The sequence below is a fragment of the Podarcis melisellensis genome (assembly GCF_964234715.1).
Source record: "Podarcis melisellensis genome assembly, chromosome: 14".
Taxonomy (NCBI): Eukaryota; Metazoa; Chordata; class Lepidosauria; order Squamata; family Lacertidae; genus Podarcis; species Podarcis melisellensis.
Genome location: NC_138546.1, coordinates 1,018,003 through 1,030,559, shown reverse-complemented (window position 1 = coordinate 1,030,559; position 12,557 = coordinate 1,018,003). Strand labels below are relative to the sequence as shown.

The following is a 12,557-nucleotide window of genomic DNA, read 5'->3' as shown; positions in this document are numbered from 1 at the left end:
AGCCTAAGCCTAAGAAACGCTGAGGATGTGCTCTCCCCCGGGGAAAGCAGACGCGCGCTTCATTCTGATGCGCTTCGCCCTAGACATCTCCCTCTCTAAAAAGCCCCATTGTTTCCCACGCGGCTTACTCCCAGGTAACAGCGTGCCTCGCCAGCGGCACGCTCCTACTCAGAAGCAAGCCTCGGTGCCTCCAAGCGGGACTTACTCCCGGGAAAGCAGCTCCCACCATCGCCCTTTGCGCAGCGTCGGGTCTGCAAGCAGACGTAGCTCCCCTCGGCGCGCCCAGATGCGCTTGGGGATGGGCGCGCGCGTGTGCGGCTGCTTTCCTCTTTGCTGGGGGGTGGGGTGGGGGTGGGTCAGCCTTTTGCATTGTGGGTGGAAAAGGGCCCGGTAGCTCCGGATGAGGCCCCCTCCGTGCGCGGACTCCACCCCCTCTCGTCTGAGGCGCCTCGGAGGCGGGGTCGCCTTTTCTCTCCGTCTCTTATTAAAGAGGGGACCTGACATCACCCGCGCGCTAGAGAGAGGCGGCGGCGAGGGTGGCAGCAGCGGCAGCAGCAGCAGCTGGGCTTTGTGAATCGGCCTTTGTGAATCGGGCAGGGGGGAGGCGAGGCCAGGCAAGGAGAAGGGGGGGCAGCAGCAGCAGCTGGTCCGCCAGCCAGCCAGACAAAGGCAAGCCGAGGAAGGGGCCCCGCCAGCCAGCCAGGCAGCCTCCCGACGCCGTTTCCCCCTCTCGCCCGGCTTTTGCGCGCCCCGCCATGACGGCCAACGGCACTTCGGAGTCGCTCCAGATCCAATTCGGCCTCATCAACTGCGGCAACAAGTACCTGACGGCCGAGGCGTTCGGCTTCAAGCTCAACGCGTCGGCGCCCAGCCTGAAGAAGAAGCAGATCTGGACGCTGGAGCAGGCGGCCGAGGACTCGACGGCCGTGTACCTGCGCAGCCACCTGGGCCGCTACCTGGCGGCCGACAAGGACGGGCACGTCAGCTGCGACAGCGAGGCGCCCGCCTCGGCCGACTGCCGCTTCGTCATCCTGGCGCACGACGACGGGCGCTGGTCGCTGCAGTCGGAGCCGCACCGTCGCTTCTTCGGCGGCACCGAGGACCGCCTGTCGTGCTTCGCGCAGAGCATCTCGGCGGCCGAGAAGTGGAGCGTGCACCTGGCGCTGCACCCGCAGGTGAACATCTTCAGCGTCACGCGCAAGCGCTACGCGCACCTGGCGGCCGCCCGCGACGAGATCGCCGTGGACCGCGACGTGCCGTGGGGCCTGGACGCGCTGGTCACGCTGGTCTTCCAGGAGCAGCGCTACAGCCTGCAGACGGCCGACCACCGCTTCCTGCGCCGCGACGGGCAGCTGGTGGCGCGGCCCGAGCCCGACGCCGGCTTCACGCTGGAGTTCCGCGCCGGCAAGGTGGCCTTCCGCGACGCCGACGGCAAGTACCTGGCGCCCTCGGGCCCCAGCGGCACCCTCAAGGCCGGCAAGAGCGCCAAGGTGGGCAAGGACGAGCTCTTCGTGCTCGAGCAGAGCAGCCCCCAGGTCGTGCTGCGCGCCGCCAACGACAGGAACGTCTCCATCCGGCAAGGTGAGGCAGCCCAGGAGGCCGTTCACACGGGCGGCGGGCGGGCTCCGGGCGCGCGCGTTCCCTTGGTCAGCCGGGTTGGCTCCCCTCCTCCTCTTTCCCCGCTCATATGCTGATTCACACGTGCGTTACGTCGCACGTGTAGGTGGCTTGCCCCGGGATGCGCTTTCCCTCGCGGGAAGGGAAGAGCAGAACGCGTTCTCATGGGCGGCTTGGGCTCTCCTCCTTTGTTTCCCCCGCGTAGATGCTGATTCACACGTGCCGGGAGGGGGCAGGCTCCAAGTTCGTTCTTTCGTTCGCGGCTGCAAGTGGGAAACGTGTTCCCTTAGGCGTCATTGTCTCCCTTTCCCCACTCTGTTTATGCTGATTCACACGTGCGTAACTCCACGCGTGCATAACTTTGCGCTCTCCCGATGCCGGTACAATTAATGCCTCGCGGCCGGAGCGCCTCTCTTTGCAAGAAGTTGTTTCTAAGGAGATCCCCCCTTTTTTGCTGGAGGGGGGGCAATTCAGACGTGGAAATTGCAGGATTAGGCCCTCGAATGGTGAGCGCATGGGCGGAGCGGCCCTTGGGGAGCGGCAAGGGAAATGGAACTTTGTTCCCCAGGCGGAGGGGGCGTTTTCCTGCCGGGGGGGGGGAGCAGCAAAGGGGATCTTGTTGCAGGATTTCCCCCCTGTGCGACGGGATGGGCGGGAAATCCTTTCCCCAAAAACGTGGCACTCCGCGAAGTGGGAGGGGGGGCCTCCTTCCTGCCCTTCCGAAATGCCTTTGATCCAAACCAAGCCCTTTGTGAATGGGAAACAGGGAGCGGAAGGGAACAGTGAGTGGCGGAGATCCTGGCTTTGCAAGATGGGCACTCCCCCCCCCCCCCAGATACAGAATTGCTTTGTCTCCTTCGCCAACCCGTCTTCTGAGGAAGAGCCTGGTGGATCAGGCCCACCTAGTCCCACATCATAGTAGCCCAAATACCCTATAGAGCATAGGAACCTAGATAGACTGCTCCTGAACCAGGAGGTTCTGTGAGAACACCTGAAGGGTCCTGCTGAATCAGGTCAAAGGGGGCTCATCCAGATCAGCATCTTGCTCTCTCAGTGGCCAGCCAGGTGGCTCAATTGGGAAGCCCCTAGCCAGACGCCCCTCTCTCCTCCCCCAGAGCCCTGGGGGCCAGTCTGTAGCCCTGGAAGAGCATAGGGTGGGAACATAGAAGGCCATTGCTGGTTAGGGTCCTCCTCCAGATGGACTGGTCTTGAATGGAGGTCTTTCCAATGGAGATTGGCCGCCACTGGGCCCCCCTGGGCTAGCAACTAGGAGGGGAGGGCAAGCACAGGGCTCTCATTCTTCAGGTAGCCCTGCAGCAGCCCCCTCTCTTTCCTTTCTCGCCCCCCCCTTCTAGAAGTCTTTGCTTTCTCTCCCCCACTTCCATGTCTCATCAATTTAAGGGGGGGGGGGTATTTGCAAAATCCAAACCCAAAAAAGCAGGTCTACCAGTTGGTGTGGAAGCATCTCTGTGCACAAGGGGAGGTGGGCATCCTTTCAAGTTGACAACAGCATAAAAAACCTAATAATCCAGTTAATATTATTAGTTATTTGTTTGTAATAGTAATAGCTTATAGTTTATTATTTATACCCCGCCCATCTGGCTGAGTTTCCCCAGCCACTCTGGGCAGCTCCCAATCGAGTGTTAAAAACAACACAGCATTAAATATTAAAAGCTTCCCAAAACAGGGCTGCCTTCAGATGTCTTTTAAAGATAGGATAGCTGCTTATTTCCTTCACATCTGATGGGAGGGTGTTCCACAGGGCAGGCGCCACCACCGAGAAGGCCCTTTGCCTGGTTCCCTGTAGCTTGGCTTCTCGCAGGGAGGGAACCGCCAGAAGGCCCTCGGAGCTGGACCTCAGTGTCCGGGCAGAACGATGCGGGTGGAGACGCTCCTTCAGGTAGCTCAAGGTGACTGGTGCACATAGTTCTTCCCTGCTTTTTGTTGAATGCCCACAGTGACCCTGTGAGGTAGGTTAGGCTGAGAATCAGTGGCAGATCCCCAAGGTCACACATACACATGAATGGGGGGATTGGTAACCTGGTCTCTCTCAGACACTCGTCCGACTGTGTTCCCCCCCCCCAACTGGCCGTCTTAATCTTGTGCAATGCAGGGAAGCAGAGCATCATCTGGTCTGTGAGCAGCTGGAGTGAGCAAGCAAGTCTGTGCACATGCGCACCTGGTCACAGGCCCCCGCCCCACACGTGGTCCTCAGCCAGCAGCATCACTGTTCCTGCCTCTCCTCCCTGCATGCTGCCCCCTTCCCCTATGCTTTTACCACCCCCTCCCCCCTCTCTCTACCCACCCCCCACTCCAGGCCTGCCTTCTGCCTCTTCCTCAGCTGTCCTCTTCCACCTGCTGCTCAATTGCCTAAATGGGGGAGGGGGATGCTCCTCCCACCCGCATAGCACTGCCGGATCAAATTCCCTAAATCATCCCTAAATTGAGGGGACTTTGTGTTGGTGGTGCTAGGTTGGTTCTTGGGCGCATTGCGCACAAAGCATGGGCACCTTTTTCTGTGCATGACTTGTGAGTGGAGAAAACCTCACCAGGAAGCCTCATGGGACAGATGTGATTTTCTTTGGGGGGAGGATTGAGTTTGATTGCAACGCAAGCCACTAGTCCCTCTGATCTCCTCTTCCAAATGTGTTCTTTCCCCCCCTCTTTCTTCTCCTTTACAGCACCCCGATTTGTGCAGCTGTATCCCAGCTTTTTGTTTATCCCTCAAAGTGTGTTTCCTCCCCCCCCCCCACTGCCTGCTGGGTTTGTAGCATCTATTTTTCACAAGGAGCGAAATGGAGGAGGGGGTCTTTCACTGACCTCTACTCTGATAGCCCCCTCCCTTCAAATTCATGCTGTGTCTGATTTCTGTTCTGGGATGGGTACAGAGGCACCATAAGGTCAAAAATCCCCCCCCCAGCCCCTAGGCTTCTCTGAAGAAGAGAGCAAACTCTGCCTCCTGCTTAGTTTTAAATTTGGGGTGGGCAGTTGTGGCTATTGATGGTCTTCCTTGGGGCAAAACAGATCTTTTTCTTTTTCCTTTTCACTAATTGCATCGCTGCTGTCTGGGTTTTCCTAAACCTAGAAATCTCTGGCTCATTTTCCCTTTAAAAAGCTGACTCAACAGGAGATCAAAGGCGGCTAATTCCACCAAGAAAACCTTCCATCAGAGCTCGCACCCCGCCTCCCTTTTCTTTCTTTTTTAGAAAGCCAGTGATTACGTTCTGGAAGCAATTCACTCCTCTCCACCCCCCTTAAAAAAATTACAGAATCTCATTAAACAGCCTGTCTTTGTGGTGGAAGGAGCCATGAGAGGGTCTTAGCAGTTCCGTTTTGTTTGGTTTTTACTTTGGCCACTGAAAATTAAAGCAAACCCTTAAAATTCTGCGCCTGGGCAGTCTGAATTCTGCAATATGTATGAATCATGAGGCCTAGGAACTTGATTTTTAAAAGGGCAAAGGAAGCTGAATTCTGTAGCCCAAACAGCAGCATCATTCCCCCCCTGCCCCCACCCCATAACCACCTGAAGAATTGTGGCATGGATCCATAACTGATTTTGGGGGTTACAGATAGGTAGCCGTGTTGGTCTGCCATAGTCAAAACAAAAAAAATTCCTTCCAGTAGCACCTTAAAGACCAACTAAGTTAGTTCTTGGTATGAGCTTTCGTGTGCATGCACACTTCTTCAGATACACTGAGTGTGCATGCACACGAAAGCTCATACCAAGAACTAACTTAGTTGGTCTTTAAGGTGCTACTGGAAGGAATTTTTTTGTTTTGATTTTGGGGGGGGTGCAGAGGGGTAGGCAGAGTGCAGTGCAGAACGCAGTGTATATGCAAGCCATAGTCAATGCCCGCTTAAAGCGCACAACTTTGCTCCAAAGAATCCTGGGAGTTGTAGTTGGAAAGGGTAGCTCCATGCGGCTGGAACTACAGTTCCCAGGATTCCTTGGGGGCAAAGCCACAGACATTGAATGTGCTTCAGAGTCTTGTGCTGTGAATCCTTTTGCCTAGCTGGGCTTTGCTGGAGGAGCCTGAAACTGACACAGTTCCGTGAATGGGTTTTAGCTGAAAATCTGAGCTGAGTGGCCGACTTCTTAGCTGACCTACATTGAAGTAGCACAAAGGGAGCTTTGCGCCTGCTGGCCGGCCCTTCGGCTGAGTCAGCTGCATGCCAAGCCTGTCCTTTGCCCCCCCCCCCCGTCTCTGGGCTTGCATGCCTGCAGCCGAGTGACCGCCTCAGAGTCCTGGCACAAGGGGGGGGGACAACAGAGCCCCTGAGGATTTATGGGGGCACAGCCTGGCTGGCTGCAGAAAGTATGTGTGCAGGCACATGCAAGATTGATGGTGGCAGCCTGCTGCTTAGGAACAGCCCTGGGTACCATTTTAACGAAAAAGAAAGCAGTTTGCTGGAGAGTTCTTAAAAATTACAGATAACTTTGGCTGGACCGGGGGGGCGGGGCGGCGGTTAAGACTAGGACTGGGGAGTTGTTGTTTAGTCGTGTCCGCCTCTTCGTGACCCCCTGGACCAGAGCACGCCAGGCACTTCTGTCTTCCACTGCCTCCCACAGTTTAGTCAAACTTATGCTGGTAGCTTCAAGAACACTGTCCCACCATCTCGCCCTCTCTCGTCCCCTTCTCCTTGTGCCCTCCGTCTTTCCCAGCATCAGGGTCTTTCCCAGGGAGTCTTCTCTTCTCCTGAGGTGGCCAAAGTCTTGGAGCCTCAGCTTCAGGATCTGTCCTTCCAGTGAGCACTCAGGGCTGATTTCCTCCAGAATGGAGAGGTTTGATCTTCTTGCAGTCCATGGGACTCTCACGAGTCTCCTCCAGCACCAGAATTCAAAAGCAGGTTCAAATCCTCGCTTAGCCACAAAGCACCCCTGTCTTTCAGCCTACCTCACAGGGCTCTTGGGAGGATAAAAGCGGAAGTGCTTTGTACAGGACTCTAGAAACTACTCAGAGTAAGGGGAGAAGAGAAGAATGCACAATGCTGTGCGTGACAGATGTTTGCCTTGATGCATCAGTGCTAGCGAGCTATCGGATTATCCCAGTTTGTAGAGTGGCCGTGAAGAGAGATGTGTGGTCAGAGCCCCTTTCCAGATCAGGCTGCAGCAGGGATCTCTCAGATCAAGCACCGGCCTCGGGTTCAGGAGGCGACTGCTGGCAAACCGCTTCTTCAGTCTCAAACCCCACCCTGCAATCCGGAGGTAACACTGGCCTACTTTGCAGGGTTCCTGTAAGGGCCACCAGTGCAGAAGACATGCTCTAAATCAGCCTTTCTCAACCTGTGGCTCCCCAGATGTTGTTGAACTACAACTCCCATCACCCCTAGCTAGCAAGGCCAGAGCTCAGGGATGATGGGAGTTGTAGTCCAACAGCATTTGGGGACTCGCAGGTTGAGAACCGCTGCTCTAAATGCTTGACAAGGTGCTGAGTTCTGTGGGGCTTCTGAGCTTCTCCTGAGAATCCCAAAGGAGGGGTGTCCGCCATCCCATAATGGGGTGAACTCTGGCGCCCTGTCCCTTTGCTGTACACCCTCTTCCAGTTGCTCCTCCCATTTTGGAAAATGCCAGGATCTTCTCAAGCGAAAGTTAGATAGAAGGTGACTTGGGCTCCTTTCAAGATGTCCCTTTCCCCTGTTGGGGTGGCAGTAAGGCTTGAAGTGCCTGTATATTTATTTTATTGCATCAATATCCCACCTTTTCCTGCAAGTTGGCGCACATGGTTCTTCCCCATCTCATTTAAGCCCTCACGACAACCCTGTGAGGTAGTTTGGGCTGGAGGGACAGAGACTGGCTCCTGAGTTCACACCCTGTGAGCTTTGTGGCCAGTTGATGGGGATTCGAACTCTGGTCTCCCAGGTCCTAGCCCGAGGCTCTTAACTGCTGCACTGCGCTGCCTCTCCCATGCAGGCACACAGCAAAGAGCAGCAGGCCAAAGCATAGTTCTCAACTTAGTAGGCTCACCATGACTGCTATCCTGTGAACAGCTTCCTGTGAACAGCTTCTGACTGCATAGCTTCAAGCTTTAAGACACAATGAGCCTTAGCAGATGAAATGCAACTGTTAGCTTTCAGTTAGATATGCAAACCATCTTGCAAATAAGTGTTAGCTTTTAAAGTGCTAGGGTGAAGTAGGAACTCTATCAAAGAAAAAGCAAGCAGTATCCAGCCTTTGCCTGGTTTGTTTTTCCGGCTTCCTCCATGCTAAACCAGCACAAACAAACTTGAAAGCCTCCTTATCTCCTCACTTGCCAGGGCACGGAAGATTCACCAGTGATCCTGGCCCCTCTTGACCACTGGCCACGTGGACTGGGGCTGATGGGAGTGGAGTCCTTTTGGCAAGGATAGCCTCGTGACTCAGGCTCTGGTAACTGCCAATGGAGCTGCCCTTGAAAATTACCCAGAAGCTGCAATTAGTGCAAATTACAGCTGCCGGATCATTAACTGTTTCAAAGCTGGATAGAATTGTGTGTTTAACACAGAGAGTCTAAAGAAGGTCCATTGGTTGCCTGTTTGCTGCCTGTTCAGTGCCAGGCCAAATGCCAGGTGTTGGCATAGGGCCAGAAAGCCTTAAAAGCAGGAGCCTAATATCTGTAGGCAGGTCTCTCTGTGTCCTGCCCTGCCTGTGCCAGGAGATGAGACCAGTCAGTGGGTGGGCCAAGGATTGTAAAATGCACACCGTGTGTCCTTTGTCACGCAGGGATCACCGGGTGAGTCGCAAAATGTAAAGCCACACAAAAACAACCACAGAAATATTGAAAGCACCTAGGACCACAGGAAGCTGCCTTAGACTGAGTCAGCCCATTGCATTCACCTAGCTTAGTTGTGTCTGCACTGACTGGCAGCAGCAGCTCTCCAGAATTTCAGGCAGGGAGTCGCTCCCTCCCTGGAGATGCCAGCAGGATTGAACCTGCGACATTCTGCATTCAAGGCGGTTGCTTTGCTACTGAGCTAAATCACTTCCTCTCAAATTCACAGTCCAGTTTTGTATTCAAAACCACTCTATCCACCAGGAAGACTTACCTTATTAAGAGTCCTGGTACAGCCCAGGCTTTGGACTAGATGACCCTGGGTACCCCTTCCCACTGCAGTTTTGTGATTCTATGAGATCAGCCTTGCCATCCCTGAGTCCAGGGTTCCAGTCAGGGGTGTTACCTGGAGACTGAACGCAGAACATTCTGCAGGCCAAGCAGTTGCTCTGCCTTTGTGCAATGGCCCTTTTCTAGGTCGCAGGCAGGATAGGGCAGCAAGAGGCGCTATGATGGGAAGCCGGATCCTGGGCTGTTCAGGGCTCTACATAGTGATGGGACTGGTTGCCAATAAGCAGCCAGGGGAGGGCAAAGGACCCTCCTAGTGGTGGTATCCTGCCTGCAGAACGCCCTCTCCTTGGAAGCATGTGCGGTGTTGGCACTTAGAATTTCAGCACCAAGACTGAGTTGTTTGCATTGGTCTTGGAGCATTCCTTTGCTTGGGGTGTGTAACTCACGCTAGGTATTACTGGGGGGTTTTAGCAGCTGTGATTTAAACTGGCAATGTGGTTTGAGATGTTTCTTGTCATCTATATATTTTGGAGCAAGGCTTACCGGGCATGGGCCAGATAACTCCCGCGGAGATACTCTTTGGGCCGGGCCAGCACAGCGCAACACCGGAAATTGCGTCTGCGCATGCCCAGACGCCGGAAATTGTGCCTGTGCAGAAGCAATTTTTGCGTCTGGGCATGCACAGAAGCGATTTCCGGTGCCACAGACATGCACAGAAGTGATTTCCGGCATCTGGGTGTGCGCAGAAGTGATTGCCAGAGTCCCCGTGCTGTGCTGTGCTGGTTTAGCACAGTGCGCGGGGACTTGCCAAGCAGGTGGCTTGGTTCGGGGGTGGCTCATGGGCTGTCTAAGTGACCCTCCCCATAGGCCTTAGGTTGCTGACCTCTGTTTTGGAGAAGGGTGTGCCTCTCTATTCTCTATGCATCTGGGCGCTTCTTGAGATGCCACCGCCAAATTTAGCACCAAGGTTCTCAAGATGGAGGAGCCAGTTTTTTGTCTGTATTTGGATGCCATTGGCTGGAAGAGCAGGTGCCGGTGTGCCTTTTTGGACACCATGGGTCGCCATTTTGAAACAAGATGGCAGACCGTACCCTTCCAAACTGCACGGGATGCCTTTGAAGATAATGCCACCCAATTTTGTGTGGCAGTTCCCAAGATCGGAGAGCGGGTTTTATTGAACATTTGGATACCTTTGGGTGCCATTTTGAAACCAAATGGCGGACCAAAATATTTTTTAAAAAGATTTCATAAAATTTACAAGCATGGCCAGCTACTTTCTGCAAGAGTAGCTTTGATTCTGTTCCACGGCTGGGGTTCCACTGTGAGGAACATCTGGAGGGCCACAGGCCTTTAGAAAAAGGGGCCCTTGGCAGCCATCTTTGTTTGCTGTGATGCTTCAGTGGCGCAGATTTAAGCTGCATTGCGCAATATGGATGGCCTTTGTGGACAAGCACAGGGGTGAAAGTCATTTTTTTAAGCAGTGGTCTGGCTTACAAGCTTTCTGGGCTAGCAAAGCGATTGGCAGAATTGGGGTGTGGTTTTATTTTTTTAATAAAAAAAAATGCTGCTGCAGTTTCCCTCCGGTTACGTTTTTCCTTGCAGGGCTTTTGCCAACCAGAGGCCATGGCGGGCGGCTGCCTCAACGCCACCCATTTGCCCTCCACCCTCTTGACATGAGCTGTTGGGCTCTCAGATTCTGGCAGATGTTAAATATTTGTCTGATGGGAGGGGGAGGAGAGAGGTTGGGAGAACAAGGGCTGGATTGTGATGGTGGGAAGAGAGGCGATTTCGGAGCTTAGTTGCAGAGGGGGCTCGGTGGGGCGGGAGGTGGGGCGGGAGACGAGGCTCCTGTTTCAGTCCTTTGTCACTTTGGAAAACCAGATGTGATGGAGGATGGGGAGAGAGGGAGGGAGAGGTTGGTGGGTTTGACTGGGTGGAGAAATGTGGCTGTTCTCAGCTCTGCCTTCTTGTGAGCTGCTTGACAAACCTCTCTGCAGATGCAAAGGGGGGGCAGCATTCTTCCACCCCCCCCATTCCGTTGGAGGAGGAGGAGGGCTGTCAACAGCTGCTAACCATAATGACTGTGCTGTACACCCCCAGTTGGAGACAGCCATGCTTTTGCATTCAAGTGTCTGGAAACCAAAGGAGGGGAGAGGACTTTTGCAGTCACTATGAGAATTGGATGCTGGACTAAATGGGCCATTGCTTCTCCCAGGGAGGGAGGCCCTTTAAGTCTGGGCTACCAGTCCTCTTAATAAGGTAGACATCTCCCAGTTAGGCAGGTACTGGCAATGGTTAGCTTTGGATGCAAGGTGTGAAAGTAGTAAAGGTAAAGGGACCCCTGACCATTAGGTCCAGTCGTGGCCGACTCTGGGGTTGCGGCGCTCATCTTGCTTTGTTGGCCAAGGGAGCCGGCGTACAGCTTCCGGGTCATGTGGCCAGCATGACTAAGCCGCTTCTGGCGAACCGGAGCAGTGCACGGAAACGGCGTTTACCTTCGCGCCGGAGCGGTACCTATTTATCTACTTGCACTTTGACGTGCTTTCGAACTGCTAGGTTGGCAGGAGCAGGGACCGAGCAACGGGAGCTCACCCCATTGCAGGGATTTGAACCACCAACCTTCTGATCGGCAAGTCCTAGGCTCTGTGGTTTAACCCACAGAGCCACCTGCATCCCTTGTGAAAGCATTGGTCTCTCTCTGTTTATTGCATTTATCTCCCCCTTTTTCTCCCAAGGAGCTCACAGTGGGGTACATAGTTCTCGTCCTCCCCATTTGTCCTCACATACAACCCTGTGAAGTAGGCTAGGTTAAGCGTGTCTGGCTGGCTGTCTTGCCAAATGCAAGGCGGTTCTTTTCATGAGATTCAGAAGCAATACAAACACAAATGAGTGAGAAGGTTAAAGATGTTGTTTTCTAAACAGCAAATCTTATATGCATTACCAAGCAAGCACTTCAATATGCCACTGGGAAGCCCCCATGAAGTGGCCAAGTGACCCCTAGGTAGAGATCAGTCCATGCACGAGTTTCTCAGAACTATGCCCAAAAACCATCCGACTTATAGATACTAACTTGTTAGCCTACGTGCCTTGCCCGACTAGCTAGTGCAGATTATTAATTAGCTAGCCCCCTCTTCCAATACGGCACGTTCCTCCAAACAATGTCTAACATCAAAGAAGGTCTGAACATCATTATCACTTCTTCCTTCCACCAGATTATACATTAAAGGTTGCTCTCAGCCATCAAAGAACTTTAACAAGAGAGAGAGGGGCAGTAAACAGAGGCAGGAAGGAGATTACCATGTCAGATCACTAAACAACTGGAAATACAAATGTCTTCCAGATAGATTACCCCTACACTGGCTTCCAAGGTCCTCCAGTGACCTTCATGGCAGAGTAGGAGATTGGGACCCTTGGTCTCCTGGGTCCCAGTCTAGCACTAACCACTACACTACACTACTGCTCTCCCTCCCTCTCACTGTGTGTGTGTGTGTGTGTGTGTGTGTGTGTGGAGAGAGAGAGAGAGATGCACAGATGAAGCAATGTTGAATACAAAATTGTATTGTGAATTTTAGGGAAATTTGGTTTGAATCTAGGGGTTTCAAAATCATCTCTTAAAAACAGGCCTGGGCGCGTCATCTTTCCCAAGGCAGATAAAGCAGCATACCAGCTATCTAGAAGAGATAGCACAGACCTCAGACATCATGTTTGGCCTGTGATGAAGGAAACCCTCCCTGCTTCTCCATCTGTCTCATGTTGTTCCAAGGCATAATCTGAGCCACTGGTCTTCAGCTGGGGGTTCAAGACTTTGGGAGTGTGGCCTGAGCCAAGATGGGTCACAACAGGAGCACTGCCGTGCAAGGATGTAGCAAAAGATGAAGAAACGTGTCTCCAAAAATACAC

At 53.7% G+C, this 12,557-nt stretch overlaps 1 protein-coding gene across 2 annotated transcripts in view; it reads left to right on the top strand.

Moving 5' to 3' along the window:
* Positions 1–365: 365 nt before the first annotated feature.
* The window catches only part of FSCN1 (fascin actin-bundling protein 1), a 39,488-nt gene continuing 27,296 nt past the window's right edge, over positions 366–12,557 (top strand). Inside the window, exon 1 of one of the 2 annotated variants that reach the window (XM_081889244.1) lies at positions 366–1,581. In XM_081889244.1, the coding sequence (XP_081745370.1) occupies positions 756–1,581 (826 nt within the window). In that variant the 5' untranslated portion in view covers positions 366–755. The remainder of the gene's footprint in view (positions 1,582–12,557) is intronic. The other variant, XM_081889245.1, reaches the window with a different exon arrangement.